The sequence below is a fragment of the Rattus rattus genome, chromosome 4 (assembly GCF_011064425.1).
Source record: "Rattus rattus isolate New Zealand chromosome 4, Rrattus_CSIRO_v1, whole genome shotgun sequence".
NCBI classification, from domain to species: Eukaryota; Metazoa; Chordata; class Mammalia; order Rodentia; family Muridae; genus Rattus; species Rattus rattus.
The window spans coordinates 134,638,868-134,652,799 of record NC_046157.1 but is presented as its reverse complement, the minus strand read 5'-3'; the positions used below and the strand labels follow the sequence as shown (position 1 = coordinate 134,652,799).

Sequence of the window (13,932 nt, the reverse complement as noted above, 5' to 3'; positions counted from 1 at the left end):
CGCCTCAAGCAGCTAATAGCCATCTATAACTTCAGCTCCAGGGAAATTTGACTCCCTCTCTTAGCCTCCAAGGCACCCACACATATGACATAAACTTGTGCAGACACAGATAGATATACATGTAAATGAAAATACAACAAATCTTCAAACAAATAAACAATATATACCCCCAGGTACTTTTGATGTATACAACAGCTAGAAAAACATTGTCTTATAAATGTGCAACTGCCATCTGGGTTGCATATTAGATATCCTGTGTATCAGATATTTACATTATGATTCATAAAGATAGCAAAATTACAGGTATGAAGTAGCAAAGAAATAATTCTGTGGTTAGGGATCACCACAACATGAGGAACGGTATTAAAAGGTCACAGCATTAGGAAGGTTGAGAACCACTGGTCTGTTTCGAATAGTATGTAGTTCTTTATTTCCTTTGTCTCCAGCCTCTCTTCCTTCCATGAGTTTATACTTCACCTCAAGAACACTAAGCCACTTAAAATTCCCAGCACCCTTACTTTCTGATACCTTCATATTCTTGCACATAGTGATTCCTCTGCCTAGAACATTCTTATCCATCTCTCCCTTGTACATTGTTGTCCTGTCTCACTGAAGTATCATCCCTTTCCTTTTCCCTTCTCAAACGGAGTTACACTATACTCAACATATATAACTTTATATATAGCACTCACCATGGTGTTTTACTTTGCTGGTCTCTTTGTCCTCCTACTAGGTATATATACTTGAGATTAAACTTCATTGTGTCCATCTGTTTCTCCGGTGTCTGGCACATATAAAATATACCATAAATATTAAATGAAGTAGAGACTGCTCATGCAATTTTGTCACATTGAACATATTAGACCCAAGAGAATGCTCTATGGGTAACACCACTCAACTGTTTAGTAAGGTTTGGGTTTTTGTTTTGTTTTTTGTTGTTTGTTTTGTTTGGTGAGTTGATTTTTTTTTATTGGATTTTTTATTTACATTTCAAATGTTATTTCCTTTCCCGTTTTCCTTCTGCAAACCCCTTATCTCATCCTCCCTTCCCCTGCTTTTATGAGGGTGCTCCCCACCCACCCACTCCCGCCTCCCTGCCCTGGCATTTCTCTACATTGGGGCATTGAGCCTTCCCAGAACCAAGGGTCTCTCCTCCCATTGATGCCCAACAAGGCCGTCCTCTGCTACATATGTAGCTGGAGCCATGGGTCTGTCCATGTGTACTCTTTGGGGTGGTGGTTTAGTCCCTAGGAGCTCTGGTTGGTTGGTATTGTTGTTCTTATGGGGTTGCAAACCCCTTCAGCTCTTTAAATCCTTTCTCTAACTCCTCCAGTGGGGACCCCATTCTCAGTTCAATGGTTGGCTGTGAGCATTCGCCATCTCTGACAAAGCCTCTCAGGAGACAGCTATACCAGGCTCCATGCACTTGTTGGCATCAGCAATATTGTCTGGGTTTGGTGGCTGTATGTGTATAGGCTGGATCCCCAGGTGGGGCAGGCTCTGAATGACCATTGCCTCAGTCTCTGCTTCAAACTTTGTCTCCCTATCTCCTCCTATGAATATTTTTGTTTCCCCTTTTAAGGACTGAAGCATCCACGTTGGTCTTCCTTCTTTTTGAGCTTCATGTGGTCTGTGGATTGTATCTTGGGTAATCCAAGCTTTTGGGCTAATATCCACTTCTCAGCGAATGCATACCATGTGAGTTTTTTTGTAATTGGGTTACCTCACTCAGGATGATATTTTCTAGTTCCATCCATTTCCCTATGAATTTCATGAAGTCATAGTTATAATAGCTGAGTAGTACTCCATTGGGTAAATGTACCACATTTTCTGTATCCATTTCTCTGTTGAAGGACATCTGGTTCTTTCCAGCTTCTGGCTATTATAAATAAGGCTGTTATGAACATAGTGGAGCATATATTCTTGTTATATGTTGGAGCATCTTTTGGGTATATGCCCAGGAGTGTTTATATAGCTGGGTCCTCGGGTAGTACTATGTCCAATTTTCTGAGGAACCTCAAGACTGATTTCCAGAGTGGTTGTACCACTTGCAATCCCACCAACAATGAAGGAGTGTTCTTTCTCCACATCCTCACCAGCATCTGTTGTCACCTGAGTTTTTGATCTTAGCCATTCTGACTGGTGTGAGTTGGAATCTCAGGGTTGTTTGATTTGAATTTCCCTGATGACTAAGGATGTTGAACATTTATTTAGGTGCTTCTCAACCATTCATTCTTTAGTTGAGAATTCCTTGTCAATCTCTGTACCCCATAATAGGATTATTTGGTTCTCTGGTGTCTAACTTCTTGAGATCTTCATATATGTTGGATATTAGCCCTCTATCTGATGTAGGGTTAGTAAAGATCTTTTCCCAATCTGCTGGTTACCATTTTGTCCTAATGACAATGTCCTTTGCCTTACTGAAGCTTTGCAATTTTATAAGGTCTCATTTGTTGATTGTTGATCTTAGAGCATAAGCCATTGGTGTTCTGTTCAGGAAATTTTCCCCAGTGCCCATGTGTTCGAGGCTCTTCCCCAATTTTTCTTCTATTAGTTTGATAGTATCTGTTTTTTTATGTGGAAGTCCTTGATCCACTTGGACTTGTGCTTCGTACAGAGCAATAAGAATAGATCGATTTACATTCTTCTACATGCTGTCCTCCAGTTGAACCAGTACCATTTGTTGAAAATGCTATCTTTTTTCCACTGTATGGTTTTATCTCCTTTGTCAAAGATCTAGTAACCATAGGTGTGTGGGTTCATTTCTGGGTCTTCAATTCTATTCCATTGATCTCCCTGCCTGTCTTTGTACCAATACCATACATTTTTTTTTATCACTATTGCTCTGTAATACAGCTTGAGATCAAAGACGGTGATTTCCCCCAGAAGTTCTTTTATTGTTGAGGATACTTTTCAATATCCTGTGGTTTTTGTTATTCCAAATAAATTTGCATATTGCTGTTTCTAACTCTATGAAGAACTGAGTTGGAGTTTTGGTGGGGATTGCATTGAATCTGTAGATTGCTTTTGGCAAGATGGCCATTTTGACAATATTAATCCTGCCAATCTGTAAGCACAGGAGGTCTTTCCATCTTTTGAGATCTTCAAAATTGTAAAATTGTAAAAAAAAAAAAAAATTGAATGTAACCAGAGTGGAGTGCTATTTTGATGAGATACTTATCTGGGCAGACACCTGAATGAAGCAAGAGCACACATCTACAGGAAAGAGTTCCAGGTCGGAGAGCTAACCGTGAAAGGCTAGATGTGGAGAATGTCTGTATGTAAGGCTAGATGTGGAGAATGTCTGTATGTTCCAACAAGCAAGACAGGTTGTCTAGAACGCTGGAAGAATGAGGAAGCAAGAAGTGGTGAGGGAGCCAGGTGGCGTATGTCTTTAATCCCAGCACTTGGGAGGCAGAAGCCAGCCTAGTCTACAGAGTAAGTTCCAGAATAGCCAAGGCTACACAAAGAAACGCTGTCTCAAAGACCAAAAAAACAGAGAGAGAGAAGGAAATGGTGAGGAGAGGTCTCTGAAGGCTAGGAATTTGCACGCTTTACCTGCCAGTGACTTGGATTTTATTATCGTCGGTAACTGCATACTCTGCATGTTGGTACATGATTTGAGGTACAGAATGCCTCTCCTTCAGAACATAGTTTTCCTCCTGTAATGGATCAGGAAATTAAGGGAAGGTTTAACCTAACCTAGAAAATAGCCTAATACTGATGGGATTCTGTTGAAGCCTTTGAAAGTATATTTGGAGTATTAGAGTCTGTCAGTAGAGAGATGGATACAACAGTTGCACTCTGCTAATTGAAAGGAGTACTCTGTATATTTTAGAAATTATTTGTGAATCTAGTCATAATTTGATAGTTTCCTTTTCTTGAGGGAACTAACTTTAACTTCCCTGCCTCCCCTGTTCCTTAAAGAACTGAAGCTTTCTTCCATTTCTGCTTGTCAACATTGTCTTCATTGTTAATAATTTCTGTTTTCTTATGCTAACATTTAATTTTGAAGATTTGGTTTCAGAGGGTCACATCAAACCTTGTACTGAGTAATTTTTAAGTTAGATTTGCAACTGTTAATTTAACACAAATATCTGTATTTCAGATGGAGCAACTATCTGATGAAGAGATTGACCATGGTGCAGAAGACGACAGTGACAAGGAAGATCAGGACCTGGATAAAATGTTTGGGGCCTGGCTTGGGGAGCTGGACAGACTTACTCAGGTTAGAAGTGTTGAAAAACTGCTTGAAGATTGGAAGCCATCACTACACGTTTAACATTTCATGTACAGACAGAAGATATGGATGCAGGCTAAGCTTTAAAATATTGCTAAAAGAAAAAAACATTAACAGGTAGATGAATAGGAACTTTACAATGCAAGATAGTATCTTTTCTGGCTATTATTTGTGTATGCTTATGTGAACATGTATATGTGATATGTATGTTCATCTGTGTGTACATTACATGCAGGTAAACACCAGAGGATACCCTCAGGGTTTCTTCCTTCGAAGACTACATAGGGTCTTCCTTCCCTCCCTCTCTTCCTTCCTCTTGGTCTTCTTTTAATGAAGCAGAACTGGGAGATTTTTATTAAGGATAAGTTTAATATAAGCTTAAATACCAGGGCTAGAGTGGGAGAAAGGTGCCCAGAAGGAAGTAGGAAAATGTTAGAATAGCTCTCTAAGAAGTCTCCAATTGGTAAAATGCTTACCAATTAGGCTAGACCCGGAGGGATCTTGCTATGTCTGCCTTCCCAGGGCTAGAATTACTAGTACCCACCATTTAGATTTGGGTTAGGGAGTCAAATACATGTCCTTGTTCTTGCAGGTGTTTTGCCAACTGAGCTGTTTCCCCAGCTCCTTGTCCGTAGTCATTTAGGGTATAAAAAACAGTTCTTTAACAGTTTCTCTGAATCTGAGAGGAGATTTAATATCTCTTTTAAAAATTTGAAATTATAAATGTAATGGTTTGTATATGCTTGGCCCAGGGAGGGGCACAGTATTAGGAGGTGTGGCCTTGTTGGAGGAGGTGTGTCACTGTGGGTATGGGCTTAAGACCCTCACCCCAGCTGCCTGGAAGTCAGTATTTTGCTAGCAGTCTTCAGACGAGGATATAGAACTCTCAGTGCCTCCTGAATCATGCCTGCTGGACGCTCCCATGCTCCCACCTTGATGATAATGGACTGAACTTTTGAACCTGTAAGCCAGCCCCAATTAAATGTTATCCTTTACAAGACTTGCCTTGGTCATAGTGTCTGTTCACAGCAGTAAAACCCTAAGACAGTTTTTTAAAGTCTAAAGTTTAAATATCTAAATTTTGACATAGTTTATTCTATAACCAATTTAAATACATTTTATGACATTTGTATTTTCTAGCTCGTATTTTCAAAATACTGATAAAAGTTTATTCAGGCTACATTTGAAATAGTTCTAAAAGCGGGTTTGGGATTGTTTTTTTCTTTGTTTTATTGGGCCGTGGATTTCTTATAACTGACATGGTGATGCATGCTTGCTTAGTTTTTGAGATGGGTTCTCATGTAACGCAGGTAGGTTTTCTTGATTGATTCAAGGATCACTTGAGCTGCTGAGCTCCATAATTAGGAATTAGAGTGAGGAACTAGACCTAGCTGGGCGTTTGAAACCTCAAAGCCTACCCACAGTGATACACCTCCTCCTACAAGGCCATATCTCCTAATCTTTTTTATCTGGTCTAACACCTGGAAGCCAAACATTCAAATATATGAGCCTATGGAGCAACTCTCATTCTAACTACTACAAGCTGTAATAAGAAAAGGTAACATTTTTATCAAACTGTCTTTTGATGTCTGTAAGTACCAAACCATTTCTATTTAATTTCCTTCTCTACAGTTCTCAGGGACAGGTATGTGTGTGTGGACACATGTATAGAGGTTGACATCTGGTGGATTAGTCAGCATTCTCTTAAGGAACAGAACTGGTAGAATGAATACATATATATTAAAGAAGATGGTTCTTAGAGTTTTTACAGACTGTGATCCCACCAGCAATGGCTACTCCTGATGGGAAGGCCAAGAATTCTGTAGGTATTCAGTCTAGAGTGCAGGTCTCAGCACGCCCATTCTGGCACGGGAGTCTCTGGCCCTCACTCTTATTTGTTGAAGCAGTCTCTTGTTGAACCTGAGGCTCATCAGTTGTCTAGGCTTGCTGACCAGCATGCCCCAGGATCTTCATGGCTCTACCTCCCCGCTGCCACCCAGGCATACATGCTCATCTCTCCTGTGAACACTGCAGATCCAATCAGGTCTTCATGCATGTGTTATAAGCACTTAACTGAGCCACTTCTTAATTCTTAATTTTTTTTTTTACAGAAAGCAGTGTTGTCATAAAGATGATGACTAAGTGTCCAATTATATGCTAGTGTGGTGGTTTGAATAAGAAGTGTTCCCTATAAAATCAGGTGTTTAAATACTTGGTCCCAAGTCAGCAGCTCTGTGGAGGATTGGGGGGTGTGGCTGGAGGAAGTATGACACAGGGACATATTTGAGAGTTTAAAACGTCACACCTCCTCTGGTATGCTCTCTCTGCTGTGTAAGTTGTCTGTCAGGGCGTTTTCCATAGGAGCGGAAAGTAATTAATACAGCTGGGAGAGAAGAGACAAATAGAAATGAGAGTGTATGGAGGAGATCATCCACGGCCAGCCAGTAGGTTGTGTCTGTGACCACGTGGTTGTACACTTGAGCAGGAGGCCAGAAAGAGAAAGCAGGTTGGAAGAGTCAAGCTGCCTTGTCTGAGGTAGGAACTCCACTCAGACAGTAGTTCTCCACACGTGGTACTATATTCTCACATATATTTCAAGTTGCCCAACTTTTCATCATAGAAATTTGTCATTAAAGAAAAATGTTAAAACCAGTGCACATTATGCATTACTGTAAACATGTTAGTTTTTATGGATATTTTAAGAAATAGTTGACTCACTAAGATTCAGATTTATTATTTTAGTTCATTACAGTATTACCTGTGCACATATTCAGTGTTAGCTGCTAATCAAACTTAAATTTTAAATAGTTAATGATTCCTCTAAAACAGTTGTAAAAAATTTGTTATGTTGGGCATTTGTTTGGAAGAAGATCTGTAGTTTTTTTTGCAAATTCTTAGCGACCTCACCAAAGGTTAAATGTCACCATATTATATTACTGATTTCTTGACCTAAGGAGTGCCTCACAGTATATCCTTTGTTGTGTCAGCACCATGGACAGGTACTGGAAAGACGTTGACTTTTCATAAGTCTGAAGTTTTAGTCATGTTGTTTTATAGAAAATATTTTTCCCTCCAGCTTTATTGAAAGAAGTAATTAAAATTGCTTCTGAAGAATTGAGTTTAAGGTTAAAGGAGAATTTCTTAACTTTTTTGAACTTTTGAAATAAAACACTGATTAGGTTGTAGATACATTCATTTGCTAGCTTCAAACACGGGATGAAAGACTGGAGAAATAGCTTTGTGCCTGTTCTTGCAGAAGACACAGGTTTGGTTCTCAGCACCCAAGTAGCAGCTCATAACTGTAACTCATAGGGATTCAACTACCTCTTCTAGGCTCTAGGGGCACTACATGCACACATGGTACATATCTTAGTTAGGGTTTTACTGATGTGAACAGACACCATGACCAAAGCACTCCTATGAAGACAACATTTAATTGGGGCTGGCTTACTGGTTCAGAGGTTCAGTCCATTATCGTCAATGTGGGCTCATGGCAGCATCCAGGCAGGCATGGTGCAGGAGGAGCTACGACTACATCTTCTTCTGAAGGCAGCTAGGAGAAGACTGACTTCCAGGCAGCTAGGATGAGGGTCTTAAAACCCAAGCCCACGGGGCTAGACAGATGGCTCAGTGTTTAAGAGCACTGACTGCTCTTCCAAAGGTCCCGAGTTCAATTCCCAGCAACCACATGGTGGCTCACAACCGTCTATAATGGGATATGATGCCCTCTTCTGGTGTGTCTGAAGACATCATATAAATAAAATAAATCTTTAAAAAAAAAAAAACCCAAGCCCACAACAAGGCCACAGCTACTACAGAAAAGCCATACTTCTAATAGTGCCACTCCCTAGGCCAAGCATATTCAGATCATTACAGTACATTTACATACTTTCAGACATAATACTCACACACATAAAAACAAATCTTTAGAGACAGAATTGAGACTGGGAGTTCATGTGCTTCCCTAGTAACTCGAAGACCAGATGCCATTCCCAGTACCACATTAAGACAGGTGTGGGTAGCATCTAGCTGTAATCCTAGCACTCTAGAGGCCATCTTCATTTAAGATCATTTTCTGCCATATACAGTGAGTTTTAGCTCAGCTTGGGCTACACGGAGAGTATATCTAAAAACAAGATGGGCATTCTTTATATGAGCTATAAAATCTTGAGATAGGTAAATAATAAAAATAGCATTTTAATGTAACTTTATAATTCTACAAATAGAATACGTGACATTCTGCTTTTGTTTTGTCAAGACAGGATTTCTCTGTGTAGTCCTGGCTGTCCTGGTATTTGTTCTATAGACCAGGATGACCTCAAACTCACTGAGATTGGCCTGCCTCTGCCTCCAAAGTGCTGGAATTAAAGACATGTGCTACCATGCCCAGCACCAAAGTTCTTCTTTAAAACTTGAACTTATTTTATATGACATTTACATAGAAACTAGTTGTAAAAGATACTCTAGCTTTAAATAGTTGGATTTCTTCTCCTCCTCTGTCATTGTTGTAATTTTCTGTTTAGATCCTTTTTACCTTATTGTAGAACAGTTACAGGTGAAAAGAGTATCATTGTAAGAAGGTGGTAAGGACTAGGAATGTGACCTGGTGGTAGGTTTGAGTGCCTGCTATGCACAAGGCGTTGGGTTCAGTCCCCAACACCACAAAGGAAGGGAGACAGGGAGGGAATGAAGTTCATGATTGTCCTTTGTAATAGGACATAATATATAATGAGGCTATACTAGATCAAAACATACCCTTTGAGCTAAGAGATGACCGAACTCTCTTCATGGTTCTTTACTATGTCCATAGTCAGATACTTAAATTATTTCATAGTGAACTTATGTATAATGAAGTCATTGACAAAGGATATATTTGAAAAGATACTTACCCTGAACTGTGACAGTTTTGAGTCCATGGTGTAATAAAAGTAAGTAAATATTTAGAAATTAGATAACTAATGAAAACCAATTAGGTTTTTCCTTGGGGCTATCATTTAGAAGAAACTTAAGCTTTTCTAATATGTGTGCTGGATAGTTTTATGTCAACTTGACACAAGAGAAAGTCATCTGAGAGGAGGAAATCTCAAGAAAAGGCTTTCATTTTCATAAGATGGACTGTAAACAAGCCTGTAGGGCACGTTACTATTCAGTGATTGGTAGGGGAGGGTCCAACCCATTGTGGGAGGTGCTATTCCTGGGCTGGTGGTCCTGGAGTCTATAAGAAAGCAGGCAAGTAAGCAGCACCCCTCCATGGCCTCTGCATCAGCTCCTGCCTCCAGGTTCTTACCCTGGCTGAGTTCCTGTCCTGTTCTTTAGATGACAAACAGTCATGTGGAAGTGTAAGCTGAATAAACCCTTTCCTCTCTAACTCCTCTGTGGTCATGGTGTTTTCATCGTAGCAATAGAGGCTCTAAGACAGTATGACAGTTCATTCATCTTTTTGTGTAATGAAAGCCCACAATAATATGACTTGTTAAACTTTCTTTTTAAAGAGTTTGGATTCTGACAAGCCCAAAGAACCAGTGAAAAGATCTCCTCTTCGCCAGGAAACAAATATGGCCAACTTTTCTTACCGTTTCTCCATATACAACTTGAATGGTAAGATTTAATTAAGTAAAGTTCTAAACATAAGAATATTAGAAATGCAATTCTAACTGTCAAACAGTATAAAATTATATATGTAATTTGACTGAGTTGTTTTTCTTTTTAAAAATTCTGTGTGTGTGTTCGTGTGTGTGTATAGGTATACACATGAGTGCAGGTCCCTACAGAGGCTAAAAGTATCAGATAATCTTGAAGTAATGGTTAGAGGTGGTTGTGAACCATCTAATGCAGGTGCTAGGAGTCAAACTCAGGTTCTCTGATACATGCTTTTAGCTATTGAGCCATCTCTTCATTTTGAGTTAACTTATGAATATTCAGATTAATCACAGAAAAAGAAACTAGAACATAACATGGTTTTCTTGTCATATATTTAATACCTGATTCTATGCATGCTAAGGAGAAAGCCTACAGCAATCTGATTGTATTATTTTCTGACTGGGTTAAAGTCTAAAGAAATTTTTTCCTAATAATTTAAAACTCAGCCTGTGTGACTTGTATTTAATGTACCTAGTCACTTCTTAGTGTTTGCAGTAAATGCTTTAATTTTTTAGACTTTCCTCTGTATGCCGTTCTTTCTTTTTTTTTAATTAATTTTTTTAAAGATTTTATTTATTCATTTTCTATATGACGAGTACACTGTCTTCAGACACACCAGAAAGTGCATCAGATCTTGTTACAGACGGTTGTGAGCCACCATGTGGTTGCTGGGATTGAACTCATGACCTCTGGAAGAGCAGTCAGTGCTCTTAACCTCTGAGCCATCTCTCCAGCCTGTTCTTTCTCTTTTTTGGTAATAACTATATCTATCTGGATACTGACCGTATTAGTAGTTGTCTATGGGTTTCTATTGCTGTGATGGAACAACATAACCAAAAGCAAATCGGGAAGCAAAGGTTTATTTGGCTTATACTTTATTCATTGAAGGAAATGAGGACAGGAACTTAAACAGCAGGAACCTGGAGGCAGGTGCTGAAACAGGCATAGAGGGTACTGCTTACTGGTTTGCTTCCCCTGGCTTGTTCAGCCTGTTTACTTATGAAGGCCAGGACTGCCAGCCCAGGGATAGCACCACCCACAATGGACTAGATCCTCCCCTACCAATCACTAATTAAGAAAATGCCGTACAGCCAGTCTTAGGAAGGTGTTTTCTCAATCAAGGTTTCCTCCTTTCAGATAACTCTCATTTGTGTCGAGCCAGCACAGTAGACCAAAGTTACTTGAGAAATTGGGATAAACCCATGGAATAGTACAAGGTGTTTTCAGTATTTTGTCTTTAAACTTACAACTTTATTTTCCTTATCAGAGATCTTAAAGGATAGGCTATTTGCTTCTAAAAATTCTCTCAGGACTTAAAACAAAGCCTGCTAAGTACTTTATTTGATTGATTTTAGTTCAATAAAATGTATCGCTTTGCTTTTTCCACTGCCTGTGACTAATTTATAATAGGATGTATAGATTTTGATTGTGTTCTGAAACTTTTGTCTTCCCTGCAGAAGCTCTGAATCAGGGTGAGACTGTGGATCTGGACGCCCTGATGGCCGATCTCTGCTCTATAGAGCAGGAGCTCAGCAGTGTTGGCTCAGGAAATAGTAAGCACCAAGTCACAGAACCAAAAGTTGCTCAGAAGCTACCTGCTAGCCGACATACATCAAAACATGGCACCCTGAGAGGAGTGTCATCTTCCTCTACTAGAACAACTAAGCCTCCGCATGCTAACTACTCCCTGGATGACATCACTGCACAGTTAGAGCAGGCTTCCTTGAGCATGGACGAGGCTGCTCAGCAGTCTGCAGTAGAAGATGCTAAGCCCCCCGCAACAAACCAGCACAGAAGGACCGCGTCAGCAGGCACCGTGAGTGACGCCGAAGTGCGCTCCGTTAGCAACTCCTCCCGGTCGAGCATCACTTCTGCGGCCTCCAGCATGGATTCTCTGGATATTGACAAAGTCACACGCCCTCAAGAACTGGATTTGACAGCACACCAGGGAAAGCCAATTACTGAGGTAAATAGAGAAAATTCTTCCGTTGTTTTAACCTTAAAATACAGAGAAATGGCTCTGTTTTGTTTTGTTTTAATTGACTTTCTTCTTTAACATTTAAAATTTATTAAAAGAACTCCTCAGCCAAATAAGCCCACAAAATAAGTATACCACCAGACATAGCAGTGTCACAGGATGAACTAGAAGGGGCTTACATTTTTCTTTTTGTCTTTTGACTTGTTAGGATCCCTTAAATTAATGCCAGCTATTCCATGTGATTAAAAAAAGGAATTATGAATTGTAAAAGCATAAATAGTTAGTTAGTAAGCTGATAATTGTTTTTAACATGACTAAAGTGAGCCATAGGCCATGGAAATCTTCATTGTAGTCTGCTGAGATTCGCTGCCTAGAGCTTGTTCCATTCTGTTGTCAAAGGGTTAGTTAGTGTGACACAGTAGAAAGGAAGCTGGACTCCAGAACATTTGTCATTTGTCATTTGACATTGTCTTTGTCATTTGGTACTCATGGAACTTGGGTGAGTTATTCAGTCTCAACTTGATATTCCTTCCTCTTTTCCTCAGAGATGGTTCAGAGACTCACAATATATAGGTGATGGAAGATGGCATTTTCCTGAGTGTCTTGGGACATGGATTTGTGATAATATATTTAACAAAAGAAAGAGGTTTCCCTCTTGATTTCTTCACATCAAGAAGATAGCAATTCTGTTGTATGGTAGGAACAAGAAAGAAAATGAATGGAGCAGAACAATGTCAGCTTTTCCAATGAACTTGTATTTACAACTCTAGTACAAAGTAAAAGAATACGTGCGTTATTACCACTAATATGAGATACTGTGAAGCACTGTTGAAAGAATTACAAAGACACTTGAAATTTTTGCTATTAGACTCCTGCCCAACTAATTTAATTATTTAGGTTAACTCTGGGTATTTACCCAACTGCTTAGCATTGTTTTAGGTACTATGGAGCTCAAAAGAAGCACTCGGCCACTGTGATTTAGAGACAAACAAGCAGTTGCAAAAAAGCGGTACACAATTATATAAGCCTAAAGAAGAAACTCTCAGTTATTAAAGATGGATCTTGTCTACATTATGTATTCTATAAAGAAGTTGAAAATCAGTTGCTACTTTATGACGAAACCCAATGTCTATTTACTTTGTGGCCTTTGTGCCTTGTTTAGCACCAGCTCCTTGGTGTTTCAGTTCATGCCTGCCAGATTTGCCTGCTGAGATTTAAGTAAGCAGTATTTACTAGAGATGTGTTTTTTTCTTCTTTGTCTTGTGTATTGTTACTTCCTTTCTGTCCATTTATTTTGAGTTACATCAAAATGCATGAGAAGAGATCTGAACTAATTACTAGACTGCCTGTCTTGTCCCTCTGTTTTTCTGTCTGTAAAATACCAATCACTAAAGTTCAAACAGTGTAAGAGAATATAAAGTGAAAAGCCCCAGCTCTCAGGAAACACATTAAATACCCATGGGCAAAGGTAACAATATTTGGTGGTGTAGTGTTTAATATAATATTTTCCATATGACGTTTGATAGGTAAATTAGGAATGGTCTAAAATTTTATCTGGCCTCCTCTTACCTTTCCAGAGTGATTTCTAGAAAATGGTTTAATAGCTTGCTTCAATATTCTTTTTTCATGATATAGAGTGTTGTTATTCAAATAGAAAATACTGAGATGAGCTCATTAGATCCAAAACCCATGTATCAAATACTCTCAGAATCAAATACAACTTTGGAAATTATAATTAGCTTTTCATACATGGAATTAAATACTTCTTTCAGACTTATTAAATATTTTTTACCATACACATGTCATATTCTGCTCCCAGAAATAAGCACTTTCTATTCTTGGAGCTGGCTCTTTTTTTTTTTTTTTTTTTTAAGATTTATTATGTTTACAGTGTTCTACCTACAGGCCAGAAGAGGGCACCAGATCTCATTACAGATGGTTGTGCGCCATATGGTTGCTAGGAGTTAAACTCAGGACCTCTGGAATAGCAGCCAGTGCTCTTAACCCCTGAGCCCTCTCTCCAGTGGTTCTTATAACATTTACCTCCATCTCATTAAACCCCGCTGTGTATATT

The 13,932-nt window shown here is 39.2% G+C and overlaps 2 protein-coding genes across 2 annotated transcripts in view; one reads left to right on the top strand and one right to left on the bottom strand.

Annotated features, from left to right (window-relative positions):
• Abi2 (abl interactor 2) overlaps positions 1–13,932 on the bottom strand; it is a 149,635-nt gene that overhangs the window by 29,920 nt on the left and 105,783 nt on the right. The gene's annotated exons all lie outside the window — the stretch shown is intronic.
• Raph1 (Ras association (RalGDS/AF-6) and pleckstrin homology domains 1) overlaps positions 1–13,932 on the top strand; it is a 74,106-nt gene that overhangs the window by 24,136 nt on the left and 36,038 nt on the right. Inside the window, 3 exon segments of the mRNA XM_032901195.1 lie at positions 4,109–4,228; positions 9,733–9,838; positions 11,338–11,846. Of these exon segments, the coding sequence (XP_032757086.1) occupies positions 4,109–4,228; positions 9,733–9,838; positions 11,338–11,846 (735 nt within the window).